General features: G+C 36.3%; 2 protein-coding genes across 6 annotated transcripts in view; one reads left to right on the plus strand and one right to left on the minus strand.

Moving 5' to 3' along the window:
* Window positions 1-123: 123 nt before the first annotated feature.
* sumf1 (sulfatase modifying factor 1) lies at window positions 124-5,130 on the minus strand. 2 transcript variants are annotated; one of them, XM_084425414.1, is made up of 9 exons: window positions 4,816-5,130; window positions 3,833-4,006; window positions 3,454-3,504; window positions 3,194-3,276; window positions 2,912-3,034; window positions 2,712-2,826; window positions 1,925-2,038; window positions 1,765-1,824; window positions 124-316 (listed from the first exon to the last, which is right to left on the minus strand). In XM_084425414.1, the coding sequence occupies exons 1-9, from the start codon at window positions 5,077-5,079 to the stop codon at window positions 215-217; spliced, it is 1,086 nt and encodes a 361-aa protein (XP_084281540.1). In that variant the 5' UTR covers window positions 5,080-5,130; the 3' UTR covers window positions 124-214. The 2 variants fall into 2 exon arrangements, with proteins under 2 accessions (XP_084281540.1, XP_084281539.1); XM_084425413.1 differs by having other exon boundaries at window positions 3,430-3,504.
* A 1,927-nt stretch (window positions 5,131-7,057) lies between these two features.
* The window catches only part of itpr1a (inositol 1,4,5-trisphosphate receptor, type 1a), a 32,173-nt gene continuing 23,571 nt past the window's right edge, over window positions 7,058-15,659 (plus strand). For all 4 annotated transcript variants that reach the window (XM_084426168.1, XM_084426170.1, XM_084426169.1 and 1 more), the window contains exons 1-8: window positions 7,058-7,185; window positions 8,896-9,004; window positions 9,886-9,956; window positions 12,362-12,477; window positions 13,813-13,899; window positions 14,053-14,211; window positions 14,331-14,429; window positions 15,465-15,548. In XM_084426168.1, coding sequence (XP_084282294.1) covers window positions 8,913-9,004; window positions 9,886-9,956; window positions 12,362-12,477; window positions 13,813-13,899; window positions 14,053-14,211; window positions 14,331-14,429; window positions 15,465-15,548 — 708 coding nt within the window. In that variant the 5' untranslated portion in view covers window positions 7,058-7,185; window positions 8,896-8,912. The remainder of the gene's footprint in view (window positions 7,186-8,895; window positions 9,005-9,885; window positions 9,957-12,361; window positions 12,478-13,812; window positions 13,900-14,052; window positions 14,212-14,330; window positions 14,430-15,464; window positions 15,549-15,659) is intronic.

Raw genomic sequence — 15,659 nt, forward strand, 5'->3', positions numbered from 1 at the left:
ATTTCTTCTCCATTTTTAAATTTGACTTCGAAATGATAATCTAAGCGTATCTTTACATTTCAATACCTTCTGTAATTATACAAAAAAGGAAGAAATAAAAGAACTGAAATAAATAACACCAAATTGTACAAAAAATACAAATAGTTTTATTTGCATAAAATTCAATATTCCTCAAGACTTCAAGCATTTGACAGTAAGAGAACTGATGATGAGGTTATGGATCAGCGTCAGAGACGCAGCGGAAGCCCAGGTTAGAGGCAGAACTGTCCGGGGTATTCTGACTACGGGCCGCACACCTGTATCTGTAGCAGTAAGACTACGGAGAGAGAAAAATGTCTTTACAATCATGCATGCAAATAAGTTGAAAAAAAAGCTTGTTTCAGGGTTCATACCTATTTCTACAAATACATTTCCATTACTTTTCTATGATTTTTAACGCAAATATTAATGACCTACTGTTCCATGAAACGCCTGTGTAAAATAAGAATAAAAATCCATGTTCAAACAAATCACAGCATATCATAACCAATTAATGACAAGCTATGTGGTTTATTACAAAATAAACATTTAAATACCGCTGACATACCAGTAAGACGGTTAGATAAAATACTGTGTCTGATCCTCAGAACTCCACTGTGTAGCAATGGATGAACATACATCAATGGGAGGCAACAATGTTAAATAGGTAAATAAGTGTCCAGTAACTTTACAAGGTGGCAGTGCCAGAGACAAACGTTTGGAATACAAAATTTGGTAACTAAGAACATTTTAAAACAGCTTTGCCTCTTATTTATCATTAATCTCATTAGATAACCATCAATCATCAACAAGATAACATCCCTTCCTATGTGAATTCCCCCAGTCAAGTTTTTTTTTTTCACTTCTGCAATTTACACCAAAGTACAAACTACAAAGCCTCTGATTGGCCATCACATTCATAAGCTCAACAGAAACGTACGTGTTTGGTTATAATGCTCAACGCTGCAAAACGAAATCTGATGGAATGCCACAGTCGGATAGATCGAATGAGCATTAAGTATTGTAGAGTGTCTAACCAATATTATCACTTAAACATATTCTATTATATAAATATTTTGAAATAAATTTCCATGACTTTTCTAGACCTGAAAATTTACTGTTTTTGTCAATAATTGCTGACTTTTCCAGGTTTTTCTATGACCGTACGAACCCTGTTGTTTTTACAGATGAAGGTTGTGTTTTCCACTTAGGTGGATATATGTGCAGACTAAATATGTAGAGACCAGCTTTACAATACTGTTCAAAATTTTGGGCTCTGTAAAATTAGTCACTTATACACACCAATTCTGCTTTTATTTGCTCAAAAATACAGCGAAAACAGTTTTTCAAATAAATGTTTTCTATCTTAATGTATGATGTCAAAGCTGAGTTTTCAGCAATCAATAATCTTCACAACCCATTCTAAAATGCTGATTGGTGCTCAAGAAACATTTCTTAGTATTAATGTTGAAAAAGTACTGCATAATATTTTCATGGAAACCATGCTACATTTTTTTTTTCAGGATTCTTTGATGAATAGAAAGTTGAAAAGAGCAGCACTCATTTGAAATAGAAATATTTTGTAACATTATAAATGTCTTCACTGTCACTTTTGATCAACCAAATCAGTTTTTGCTAATCAAAAGTTTTAATTTCTTTAAAAAAAAGAAGAACGTTTGAATGGTAGTGTATAACCCTGAGGTCCATTTGTCAGTCATAGAGTAGATGGCTTTGTGTATGTTTTACCTTGTGGCACATGTACGATCCTCCTTTCTTGACTCTGTCTGTCCCTGATTCTGGTCCTTTCTGTGGATTTTTTTTTTAGCATTAGTATAATGGGTTAACATTCCCTTTTGAGTATAAAGAAAGACTTTTTAAGCGTGGATGTGTGTGCATGCTTCCTTACAGGATTATATCTGTCTTCTGTATTGTGATGTACATTCCACCAGTCTGCCGTCCACTCCCATGCGTTCCCCACCATGTCATACAGACCAAAGCCATTGGCAGGAAATGACATCACCTGCCCAAGACATCACTTAAAATGTTTTTACAGTGGATATACACAAGTCTACACACCCCTGTTAAAACAGCTGTGTTTTACGATGTAAAAAAGTGGGAGAAAATAATTATCATAATTTTTCACCTTTAATGTAAAAATATAGCCTATGGAATGCCACTGAAAACCACACTGACACAGTTAAGAGAAAAAAGATCAAAATAAATACTTAAAATAACTTAAAGTGTGCACACTCCTTCATAATTGTGTGAGGGCTACAAACAAATTGCACGGGAGGTGCCCTCTAAATTTAACAGATCGTAGAAGTTCGTAGAACCATTGCCACCACCGGCCTCAATGATCAAATTGGCTCACGATGCATTTGAGAAAAGCAGCCCTGATTTTTACATTAAAGGTGAAAAAGTTCTAATATGATTAATCTTTGTTTCTTTTTTACATCAAAAAATGCTGCTTTAATAGGGGTGTGTATTTTTTTTACATCCAATGTACATGCTAAACATCTGCTTCTCTCAAATCAAATACACAAGGGTTGAGCTGTAAATCAGGATAAAGGGCTACTATAAATATCTACAAATTTAAATAAAACTATTTAAAAAAAAAAACTGCATTCATTTATGACAATTTACATGTGTAAGTATCTTTTGTATTTTGTCAGCTAATTTATTCTTAGCGTTACCGGTGATGTGTTAGCATAGCCGTCCTCTGCTGTGTTGTGTTTAGGGAAATCTCCCTGCCACAGGTTAGCATAGTGTTGCCCTTTAGGCATTAGTTTATTTCCCCATGGGTACAGCCTAACAAGAGTGATAGAGGGAGAATATGTTAAAAAATACATTCAAATTGACAAAAAGTGAGAACAAAACACAGACACAAACGCACCTATCCTGAAGTCCCCCTCTACAGGCCAACTCCCACTCAGCTTCAGTAGGAAGTCTGCGTTTGGCCCAGTGACAGTACGCCTGTGCGTCAGCCCATGACACATGCAGAACAGGGTGATTAATCCTAGATACAAACACAGAGATTATATTTAATATGACTTCTACACAAGCATATGACTTAAATACAGATAAGCATATCATCGGTTTATACAGTATTGTGGGCGTTGTATTGCAATCATTCACTGGTTGCTCATGTGATATTGCTTACATATATTTTCTTTACCTGTGCTCTATGGTTGAATCTGGTCCTTCTGGATGTCTCCAGTCTGCACCTTTCACTGGTGACCACCAAGGAGCAGCAGCCACCTACTGACCATAAATAAACAGGCAAACTGTAGCACAGCCAGTACTGTTTATTCTTGGCTATAACAAAAGTTGACTATATTTGTAGTTCATTTTAAAGTTTTTCTCTGTCTTTAAGATATTCTTTTCCCTGCCCTAAAGATATTCTTTTCTCACCGCATGTAACAGAGTGCTCTTCACCTCCTGACTCAGAAGTCCCTCAAAAACAAAAGAGTCTCCAAAACGCTCAGCCTGTAGATATAAATAGCCGATTTAGCTAGCATGAGTATTGATTATTTGTCTTATGGCCCTGTAAATGGATATTATTTACAACGTCATTTCCAGAAAAGTTGGGACATTTTGTAAAATGCTATAAAAACAACAATCTGTGATTCGTTAATTCTCTTGAACCTTTAACAAACAAAAGTACAAAGAAAAGTTGGGACAGAGGCAAAATAAATCTGAAAAGATTATAGAATATCCAAGTTAAATCACAATAAGTAGGTGAATTGGTAACACTGTGGGTGAGAGTATTGTTATTGGGTTAAAAAAAGAAGCATTTCTGCAAATGGGATTGTACCTCTGTGATGTAGCCTGTCTGGTTGGTGAAGTGTTGGAACTGCTTGTTTGTGACCTCGTGCTCTTCAATGTAAAAAGGGTCCAGCCTCACTCTCCTCTGCGGTCCCTCTCCATCCTGGGGTATCCCTGGGTCATCCGTTCCCATCATAAACCAACCTCCCTGCAGAAGCACCAGCTACACACACATACACACACAACATTCAGATTGTTCTGTGGCTGTTTTGTTAAATGTTTAATGCAGTAGTTAATGAAAATACTTTTTTTTATCATCATGTCTTTTTCTCATATAACTTTCTTTCCTCCATGAGAAGTTATTTACATCAGAATGTTGTTCTTGTCAATATAATGAAAGTAAATGGTGACCAAGACTGTCATTTGAGTCATTCCACACAATAAGCTGTTATATGGCTATAGAAGATTTCTGTCCGGTTTCACAGACAAGACTTAAGCCTAGTCCCAGAGTAAAAGGTTTGAGCTGTCTTAAAGGGACAGCTCATCCAAAAATGAAAATTCTGCCATCATTAACTCACCCTCAAGTTGTTCCAAGCCTGAAATTCATACAGGTTTGGAACAGCTTGAGGCTGAGTAAATTATGACAGAATTTTCATTTATGAGGGAACTCAAAGCAACTTTGCACTGATTAGTCTCAAGATGCACACCAGTAATGTTTTTTTTTTTAAAGGAACATTTTAAAAAGATAATTAAATATCCTAATTGAACTAAGGCCTAATCCTGGCTTAATTTAAACCCTCTCTGTGAAACCAGGCCTTAGAGTATTGCATTCAAATCTATAGGTCTAACTTACTTATATTTTTATTGCACTTTTCTCTACTTTTTTGAGATTGACATACACACACTGGTCCCATGCCCACTTTATCAATTTTATTTTAAAATGAACTTTATCTCAATGATCAATTAACCTCAATGAACTTTAACTAAACAATACTTTACTTGTCTAGCCTATGATAATGATAACAAACCTACCTTAGTGCGTACACCAGGCTCTATCGTGTGTGGACTTTCATTTGCTGTTTTGGAGTATATATTTGCATCATCTTGATGTTCCAGTTTGTTTTCATAACTCACATCAACAGCAACCTCCTCCCTGTTCAGTCCCTGACAACCACAACCCGTGCTCTGCGACTCCGAAGACTGCGGACTCTGTTCGAGCACGATGTCGCCTATATCACAACGTGCTGCCACAATGCATAGAAATAAAACCACAGAGCTGTTCAATATTGATGCCATAACCAGTTTAAACTCTGATCGTGTTGAATTGCACTTCCGGCTAAGCGGCAATGGTCATGTGATCAGTCAGGTGACGTGTCTTTCTGAAATGATTGAGTTCACTAGCCTGAGTTCATCTAACATTTCTAAAGCTATCTGTTTACGTTCCCATTCATCTCAATGGCAATAACTGCCATTTAATGTCGTGTAACATGTGCTTTAGTTACCCAGTTCTGGTGTTGTGTTGAGGTTGAAATTGATGATTAGAGAAATCTGTGACTGTAGAGGTCGCTGTTCATTAGGCTAAAATTCGTGCGAGAATGCGCCAGGCGCGCGTGCACTGGCGGGGAGAAGGTAGCCTACCTACTTCAAGAAATAATATTTTTAGACAAGTTGTCCGAGTCCAATGCTTGCTCTATCATTATTATTGTATCATTATTATTTTTCGTATTATTTTTTCGTTTTACTTTTCTGATTAAATTCTGATTCTGTCAAATGCATCAAATAAATAAAACGGAGTTGTTATTATTATTATTTAGGACAGACTATCTGTAAAGCTCTTCAAATTCACTCTTGTTATGTCTAAACTTTTCTGTATTTTTGAAAGCATCCTGGTCTGATTGCCTTGTGAACATGTTGCATGAGCCTATACAGCATGGTCACTGAATCCGAGAGCGAACACAGCATTAGGCTGCCAAAATCTGTTACCCTCCTTTATATCACACAGAATGAATGTAATGTTATCCAAATGCACTCATATTTTAGAAATAGCTGCATGCAGATATAGCCCAGAATCTAACGAGGTAGCATTGGTTTACTAAATCTGTTCCCTTCTAGGCTATTTCACTCAAAATGGCTTTTAAAGTTTTTCTAACTCTGGTGATGTGTACTCTAAACCTCTCTGTTTCATACTCATTTTGGTCTGATTTGAACAGCAGCAGATAACAGCACGGTCACATAATCTGACAAGGCAGCATGACAGGATATCTGTTTCCCCTCTCTCCTCTCGTTCACTTATGACTTTCCAAATTCACTCTGGTGATGTCTAATCTTGTCTATTTTATATAAATAATTTTGGTTTAATGTGAACAGCTGCAGATATAGGCTACAGCAGGTTCACCACATCCGACAACACAGCATTTGAAGTTGCCAAAATCTGTTACCCTCTTCTATTTCACACAAAATTGCTTGATTGTGATCAAAATGAACTCTGTCGATGCCTAAAACTCTCTCTTCTGCATTTGCGGATGTAAACCGCAACAGACATACAGCAGGGTCACAGAACGACTAGTTAATGGTTAATTAAAACTAAATCCATTATTTTCTAATCTAAACTTAGAAATCTAAACTTCTCTTTTCTGTAGCCTATTTACAGCTTGGTCAAGGTCTATCTGATATGGCAGCATAACCGAATCTGTTACCTCATTTTGGGTCTCACTTCAGCCTTTATTAAATGTATTTAGCTAATATGTACATTGGACTACTTTGAACATAAATTCATAATTTGTTTCCATGCACTTATTTTGTAGTAGCCTACATTTTATAGTATATACATTATAGCCTACTTATATTATATTACATTTAATTAAATTAACTTAAAATTATTATTCTAGGTCAATTTGATTACCACTAACAAATTATTGCATAAAATTTAAAATGGCAATGGGGCAAACAACAGCATTAGCAGATCAATGGTCTGTTACAATGTAACAATGTAGCAATGTTACAGTGTAGCAGTATCATGATCACTCCCCAGTCACCACTACTTTTTTGCATTATTTAGCTATAAATAAATGCAGTTTTTCTTTAAAGTCTCTATAGACTGTTTGCAACAAAAACGAAATTATTTTAGTCAATTGAAAGGGAATGTCTGGGTCTTGTAGTTCTTGAATGCCGCAGTTTATTGAATTAACCGTGGCGTGGCACCGCTGGAACACAATTTCCCAGAAACCCATCGCACTCCACCGTTTACAGAGTCACTCGGCAAGCCGAAAAGAGACGAACATCGGGGCGATGGACCGCTGTGCTGGACTCTGTGAAGAGTCGGGCTAATAACTTTCTCAAACAGAGGACGCAACTTTGGGGGAAAAACAGCGGACACGTTTGCTCCAACTTCGTTTGAGAGAGGTAAGATCTAGGCTACGCAAGAATAAACGGACTAATAAGAGTTTTGTTCAGGAATGATACTTTATTAAATATTTATCTTATCTGCGGGAGAGCATCGCGCGCGCCCTGTTGAACCCGCCCCTAGGTTAGGAAAACTGCCATGAGAAACTCACGGAGCCTATAGAAAGATGGGGAAAAAAGATACAAACTCAGCGAGGAAGACACAAGTGTTTCAGTTAAGCCGGTATTTATTTATTTTTGTTTATACTGTTTAATGCAGCAGTCCAAACCAATGTTATGATGCCGTACGTTTAATCCCATTTCGGGCACGCATTCAAAAAAAAACTCTGCTTTTCATAAATGCGTTTGCTGGATAGAGTTAATGTGCCCATGTTTAATAGGATTTCTGTGTTTTTATTTCGTTTTGACATTGTTGACATGGGTAGAAAAATGAGTTTCTGTTTTCAAGACGGACGATCTGCCGATGTTCAACAGATGGAACAGAATTCTGTGTTTTACAACAGCATCAGACGAAGCTGTAATTAACGCAATAAGTAAAAATAGCATGTAGTTTTCATGTAAAATAAGATGCTTTTTTGCTTTGCAGTTAGATAGAGCGAAAATGATTCATGCAAATCCCTCCTCCGCACTGCTCACTCTCTCTCTCTCTCTCTCTCTCTCTCTCTCTCTCTCTCTCTCTCTGCATATTTACGGTTTGCTTGTCTAATCATTTGTTAATCAAATCTAGTAGTTACAGGAAGAGTCTGGTGATGATACAGGCGTCAAATGGAACTGTTACAGTCAGTATGCCCTCAAACAGTATCATACAGTAGACCTATTTCTTATCATTTGGTTTATTTCTGTTATGCAGTAGCCTAGCCCACATTTCCATATCCCCATCCTAATATGTTGATTAAACCACTATATTTTAAAGGGAACTTAGGGATGACAGGGATAGTATAGTATTTAAAGGCACCATGAAATCAAAATGGACAGTTCTTGTAATCTTTAATAAAAATACATATATATTCCGGCAGCTATTTATGAAGTATTATTTTATTTTAAAAAAACAGGAAAAGTATTTTTAGACAATAATTTCAGCTTATTTTTATTTTAATTTAGCACTTCAGAAGAGCAGTCTCTTTATTTAAATTTGAATGCATTTTTGTCTTCCTGTTATATTTTGTATTTATATATGCATTCAGATTTAACTTGGCATGTTTTGTCAGTTGTAAATTTCACACTGAATGTGTATTTTTAGTATGGTATTCCACTGCACTGGACTTGGAATAAGTGTTTAGTCAGTTAAGTTAATAATTAACTTGCCAACTTGTAATTTGCAGCTTCTTGTTATCGAAACTCAGTGGAGGAATGAGATTTTGTGATTAATTAAATTTGAACTGAGAATGTGAAAAGGCCCATGCATTGTGTTGTCTTTGATGACATCAAATTGGTTTAGACATGAATATTCTTCTTTTGTTTTTGTGGAAGCATTCTGTTTAAACAGCTTTGCAGAGCTATACATTTTTTATATGTTTTATTTGAAACTGTTTTGTTTTTGTATTTTGTATTGTAGGAAATGACACTTCCCACCACACATCATAATGTGTTGCTTTAAATGTGTAAACCTATATGTCTTTTTATGGCTAGACCTCCTTGTTTGGCTTGTTTGCTTAATGATAAACCTGTACACAGACACAGTCATGACTCTTTGACCTCTGACCTCTGCAGGTGGTGGAGTGGTTGCCATGGTGGATAAAATGTCAAGTTTCCTACACATTGGGGACGTGTGCTCCCTTTATGCTGAAGGCTCTACCAGTGGCTTCATAAGCACTCTGGGGTGAGTTGATTGACACTGCCTGTTATGATATTATGGAATACTTTAAAAATCACATGTTAATTGAAAGCAGATCAGTGAATATAATGAGCAGGACTTTTTAACTGCATTTGTTCCAAGAGTAATTATTACAGCAAATAAATGATTAACAAGCAGAACCAGCTCATTTGTTAAATACTTTTTCCGTTAATTCTTCAACATTGAATTCTCTGTTTTCTGCTGACAAGAATCTTGAGAGAAATAGTTGAACCATCATCTCCCCATCTGTGACGTTCTTTCTTCCATGGAACACAAAATATGTTTTCAAAGCAATTTTTTCAGTGAAAAACTACTTCATTTTTACCCTCATCAAATGAATCTATCCAGAAGACTTCTAATATATCCACTTTAATGATACTGTAAGACTTGTTTTTGCATTCTTTTTTAAAGCATCTGTTAATTGTAATTGCATGGAAAAAAGCAACTAATGCAAAAAGTCCTATTTTTTTAGTGTGTTCCTCTGAAGAAACTAAAGTAAAACAGGTTTGGAATGACAAGAGGAAGAGTTAATGAACTAATGACAGATTTTGCACATTTGGGTGATCTAACCGTTTGAAGATCTACACTGCATGAAGTTTGCTGTGGTTGAATGCTAATCTTTAATGTGTAGTTAAGAATAACCAGCTGTCAGCAGTTCAACCCTGTTTATGTGTGTGTGTTTTTTGGCCGACTGGTCTTGGAATTTGGATTATGTCCAGTAAGCTGCTGCTTTGGGCCAAAAAAAGCTAAATACAGATGCACAATTACAAATGCACACCATTATTTACTCAAGCAAACACACACAGATGTTCAGACTAATCAAAATTAAAAAAACTTCTACAGATTAACACTCTCATTTTTTTCAGGTTGGTTGATGACCGATGTGTTGTTCAACCAGATGCAGGGGACTTGAACAACCCACCCAAGAAGTTCAGGGGTGAGTTGTGTGTGTGTGTGTGTGTGTGTGTGTGTGTGTGTGTACCTACTAACTATATTTTGGGGACAAATTTGTACCCAGAAGTGACCAAAACCTGACCAAATCTCCAAAAACCTTTAGATAGCTAAGTAAACGTGTGTGTGTGTGTGTGTGTGTGTGTGTGTGTGTGGGGATGTGGATGTTACGCTGGTTTATTTTCAGTTAAGACAGGAAGTTCAGTTACTTAAATTGGACTTTGAAGTCAAAGGTCAGATGATGTAGGCTACTCTAGAGAAAAGTTAGTCATTTCCATGAAAACCACTTAATTTAGCATGTCATCCTTCATTCTTAGGAATTATTATAGCATTGTCTTCCAAAACTTGTAGTTATTATTGCCAATCAAATCTTTGACCGCATAAATCTGTGTAGAACAGTCTGATCTAATTTCTGTCTACGTTTACTTTGCTGTGGAAATTGTTACCAACACAGAAAGCACAGATCTACTTAGTTAAAGGACTTGATAAATGATTGTACTTCAAAGGCTGCACAGAAGATTGTGTGAGGTTGAGGCCGACTGCCCTCTAAACTCAAATCACTCAAAAGGCATCTGCCAGTGACATTGAGAAGCTACGTCATGAGTAGGGGTGCGTGTATATAAGTACATTTTTACATCGGTGTGTACTGGTTTCCATCACTAGTTGGCCACTGAATGTTAAAGGAAGAGTTTGTCCTAAAATATAATTCCTCTTATGATTTATTCATGTTGTTCAAAACACATATCATTTTATATCTTGTGGGCAACCTTTGCTTTGAAGGAAGTTCACAATGCTCTTCCACACAACAAAACCATACAAAATGACCATAAAAAATGACAAAAAACTTCCATAAAAGTATCAAGTATCTTTCAAATCTTCTATTCTCACTTTTATTCTCACTTGTGCATATTTGAACTTGGCAGATCAAGAAACAAGCCATTTTTAACTTTAGAGATGCCAACCACCATTGGTTCTTGTAACCTATGTGAACAATGCTTAGGTGAATTCTAGAATGTGCATCTGAGAGACACTACACTACTGTGTAATTCTATTTGAATTAAACATCTTTTGTAACGGTTTTAATGTTTTTTATTGTGACCTGATCAATTTAATGATTCTTTGCTGAATAAATGTAAACATTTCTTTAAAAAAAATCTTACTGACCCCAAACTTTTGAACAGTAGTAGTGTATTAATAACATGAGGAACTACCCCTTTAACATTTATATACTTCTCTATCAAACACATATGTCTCAATAACTCAACCCTGCTCATAAATAATCCCTGCACAGTGTGCTTGAGTCTGGGATGAAGGGAGGAAGAAAAGGAGAGATAATTGTCTGATGGTCAGTGGGCCCCAGCAGAGAGGAATGCGTACTATTTCCTTCAAATATAAACACACACCAAAGCAAAATGGAAGCATGTGATGGGTTCATTTTCTATTGCTATTATTATTTTGTTTTGTTTGGGTATGCATTGATCTCAAAACGATTAAACTTATGATTTTCATCTGGCAGATGATAAATAAGCAAAATAGTAGCCTACAATAGACTGGCACTGAAGGAGGGACCCGCGCTATATCATAGGGGATTGGTGTGTGGAATCTTTAAGCTTAGGACCAGTAAAGCAACACCCTGGCAACCACCCATAACACCTTAGCATTGTAGCATCAGCTTTAATCTCAGGAAAAATCTAGAAATCTAACTCCTTTTTTGTAATGGGAAACTCTTAAAACACTCTTGTTTTTATACAAGTGTGTGTTCTACATTCCTCCAATGACCCTAGAGCTTTTTGGTGCTTTATCAGCCCAATCTCCAGAAAATAGAAACAGAGACCAGATTCTCTCTCTCTCTCTCTCTCGCTCTCTCTCTCTCTCTCTCTCTCTCTCTCTCTCTCCTCTCTCTCTCTCTCTCTCTGGCTCCCCCTCTCTCCTTATTTGGTAAGACTGGAGTTCTGCTGAAAAGAAGTGCATTTTCTCTTTTATGTCTGAATAGCTCTTTTCTTATCACTTTTGAAAGACAGTCTGTGTCTGTTTTCTGTCATATTAAGTGCTTCGGAATTTACCTTCATTATTTAATCAAGTTCTATTAAAAATGTTTTTTTGTTTTTTTCTTCTGATCGTATGAGGGAATAGTTCTGTTTTAACAGTTTTGCACATGTAAACCACACAGACACAGAATTTACATATTGATTTTCATACTGATTTTCTTCCTTACCATTTATGATCACCTTGTCATCCCATCAGCAGGTTTTGAAAGCTGTGTTGTATGTGTGTCTAAACACAGTGTGATTGTGTATGTGCTTACAAGAGTAATGAGTGATGCTTGTGTTCTGCTTGTCTGTGGCTGGGATGAAATGTGTGTTCTCTCTTTCTGTCTTTCTCTCTCTGTAGACTGTCTGTTCAGACTGTGTCCCATGAACAGATACTCGGCACAGAAACAGTTCTGGAAAGCTGCCAAACCTGGAGGAAACAGCACCACAGATACTGTTCTGCTCAACAAACTCCATGTGAGTGTGAAGCTTAGTCTTCCCCTTGCCACGTACATGATCTGTTTGTTTATATAAATATAGGGAATTCCAATCGCTTTCTTGGAATAACGCTGCTCATAATTGCTGGTCTAGAATTAGTATCCACTATCCACACCTCAGGATTGGCTGATGGCACCACAAGAACATACACAGTCCCTAATCCTTCAATAATGACTACCCTGAGCTGCGATTTTAAAGTCACGATGAAACAAGGAACAAAGATCTTTTTCTTCTCTATTGTGACATATTAATATCAAATTGGATTATTGGAAAAGGAAAAAATGTAGGGCAGGGACCTGGTTCTTCCCATTGGTTTTTGATTGAATGGTGGCAGATCATCTGAATGCAAGCTTGCAGTCGATTGGGTTTAACCTGACAAAATGATTGGAGGAGCCTGGCACCAAAGAGAGGAAAATGGCTAGGAAAAAGTTGACTCCAAAATTGGTGAACTGGTAAACATCTACTAAAATATAATCAAATTATAAACTAACCAGCCAAAACTTGAGCTCTAATCCTTATTTACTATTAAGAAATGAAAAACTGATTCTAGATCAGTGGCAATTTCATCTTTAATCTAAAAGACATTGTCTTCATTTCAGGGATGATTTTACATTTTTAAAGCAAATTTATTGGATTAATTTGTATTTCGTAGATTATGGTAGCATTAGAAACAAGTTCATCCAAGAATGTAAAACATTCCTTTACAAAAAACTTCAATATCTCATTTTGATAAATTGGCAACTTTCCAGTAGTATTAGGTATATTAGTTGCCTATCATGCCGATAAAAACAAATCATACATTCATACTTGCTCTTGAGTAGCTTAATTATCAAAATGCTGTGAGTAGTGGTATCTGATTGGATTGCATGTGTAAGTAAATAGCACATACAATCTTTTATCCATAGAAAGGAAGCCATGGAGGGACACACCTCGACCTCCTAGACTTCATAGCTTCACCCTACAGTTGGTTCAAGCTCTGCTTATGACCTTATATATACACAGAATGTAGAAAAGTTGCTAACAATAAAAAAAGATGTGCTTGTAAATGAAACCGATTGTGAAGAATGCTCTGTGGGCCATCTGAACAATGTTATAAGACGTCATTAAAAAGAGCACAGTTTGTTTGCTACCCAACAGCTTCTTTTTTGGAGGACAGTATATTTATCAACTTCTCTGAGTCTGAAGCTTCTACTGTTCTGAAGAGCAGTAGAAACGGAATGTGCTCTTGTCACATGATTCTTTGGTGCTCATGTGTATTGCATTTGCATTTTTTTCCCCCTCTCATTTTTTTTTTTCTTACTGTGTTTTGTTTAGCATGCTGCTGATTTAGAGAAAAAACAAAATGAATCTGAGAACAAAAAGCTTCTGGGAACAGTCATTCAGTATGGCAATGTCATCCAGGTAAATCTCTCATTTACACATGAGCACAAATATTACTTCCGGTAATATTTCAATTTGTATATTTAGTACAGAACATTTATAAGCACTTTAATGTAGAAAAGCTGAATATTTAGCAGTCAAAAAAATTGTGTATCTGTTCACATATATTTGCAGCTTCTCCATCTGAAGAGTAATAAGTATCTGACAGTAAATAAGCGCTTACCGGCTCTTCTTGAGAAGAACGCCATGCGTGTGACGCTGGACGCTGCTGGGAATGAAGGCTCGTGGTTCTATATCCAGCCCTTCTACAAGCTCCGCTCTATAGGAGACAATGTGAGTATGTCATCAACTCTGATTATTTGATTTGTTGTGTATTTCTAGTTCTTGCACTTACATAAACACACATTAGAGTTCCACTTGTAATGTTTTATGTGTGTTAATGTGCGATTCAGGTGGTCATTGGCGATAAGGTTGTGTTAAACCCTGTCAACGCTGGACAGCCGCTGCATGCCAGTAGCCATCAGCTTGTGGATAATCCAGGATGCAATGAAGTAAAATACACACACACACACACACACAAACAGAGAGAGAGAGAGAGAGAGAGAGAGTTCAGATATTACTGGATTTGCCATATCTTTCTTTTTTCCCTCTCTCTGGCTGTGTTAAGAAAGGAATACTAGTGTACTGCATACGGCTTAGAGTAGTATGCAAATGATAAACATTTCAAACTGTATTTTGACAGCATCACATAAACAATGTCACATGACCTCAGTTGAATTCAGGTTGGTGTTTAATTCAGTCAGAGTCATCAGGTTATCTAAAAAATAAAACAAATATTTTGCATCTTTAATTCATTTTTGGACAAAAGTGTCTTAACTCTTAAATTTATTTTATTTTATTTTAATGCATATGCATTTATATGAGTTTCCCTTTTAGATGCAAAATTTATGGGAGGAGAGAATTGAAATGAATCATGCAAGGTGATTTACTAAGGTTTGCGCTAGTCAATTTTCTGGTATTTGCCGCATTATTTAACGCCCCAAAAAAAGCACGTCTAAAATCAGACGCTAATTTGTGCTGCTCTTGATAGATTGCGTTAGTCATAATGGGATTGATCCGGTTGCGTCTGTGTTCTTTAATTTGCACGTTTTTGGATTTGCGCTCTCATACTAATTTGCCCTGTTTAGTAAATCTGGCCCGTAGCCTTTCTTCCAAGGATATTAAAGTTAAATATGTAAACATATAGTAAAAAAAAAAAAAACGAATAAAAATCACAACAACGGAAAATGGAAAATATATAAATAAAATGTAATTAAAATAATTGTCCTCAAAAATATCTAGAAATAACCCTTTCAAAATTAGGCTACCTCATATAAGACATTGGGAACCCTGGATATTCAAAGAAAAAACAGCTGATGAGGGGCTGTGTTAAAATAAAAAAATATCTTGAGTTTTTGTTGTTTTAGTTTATTTTAATGCTCATTTTTAAAACAATTTAGGTCTCTTTGGAAGCTGAGGCCCCATAGTGGGACCCTGTTCCCAGGTTGAGAACCACCGGTCTAAACCATTGTCTTTTTCTCTCTCAGGTGAATTCAGTGAACTGCACCACCAGTTGGAAAATCGTTCTCTTCATGAAATGGAGCGACAACCAGGAGGTTGTCTTGAAAGGAGTATGTTTCATACACAAACATGATGCACACAATGACATTTACTTACTTTTAAAGGAATTATATTTTACTTTCTTGCGTTTTAATGGCCTTTTAATGAAATACATGTTATCA

Source organism: Rutilus rutilus (assembly GCF_951802725.1).
Source record: "Rutilus rutilus genome assembly, chromosome: 12".
NCBI lineage: Eukaryota > Metazoa > Chordata > Actinopteri > Cypriniformes > Leuciscidae > Rutilus > Rutilus rutilus.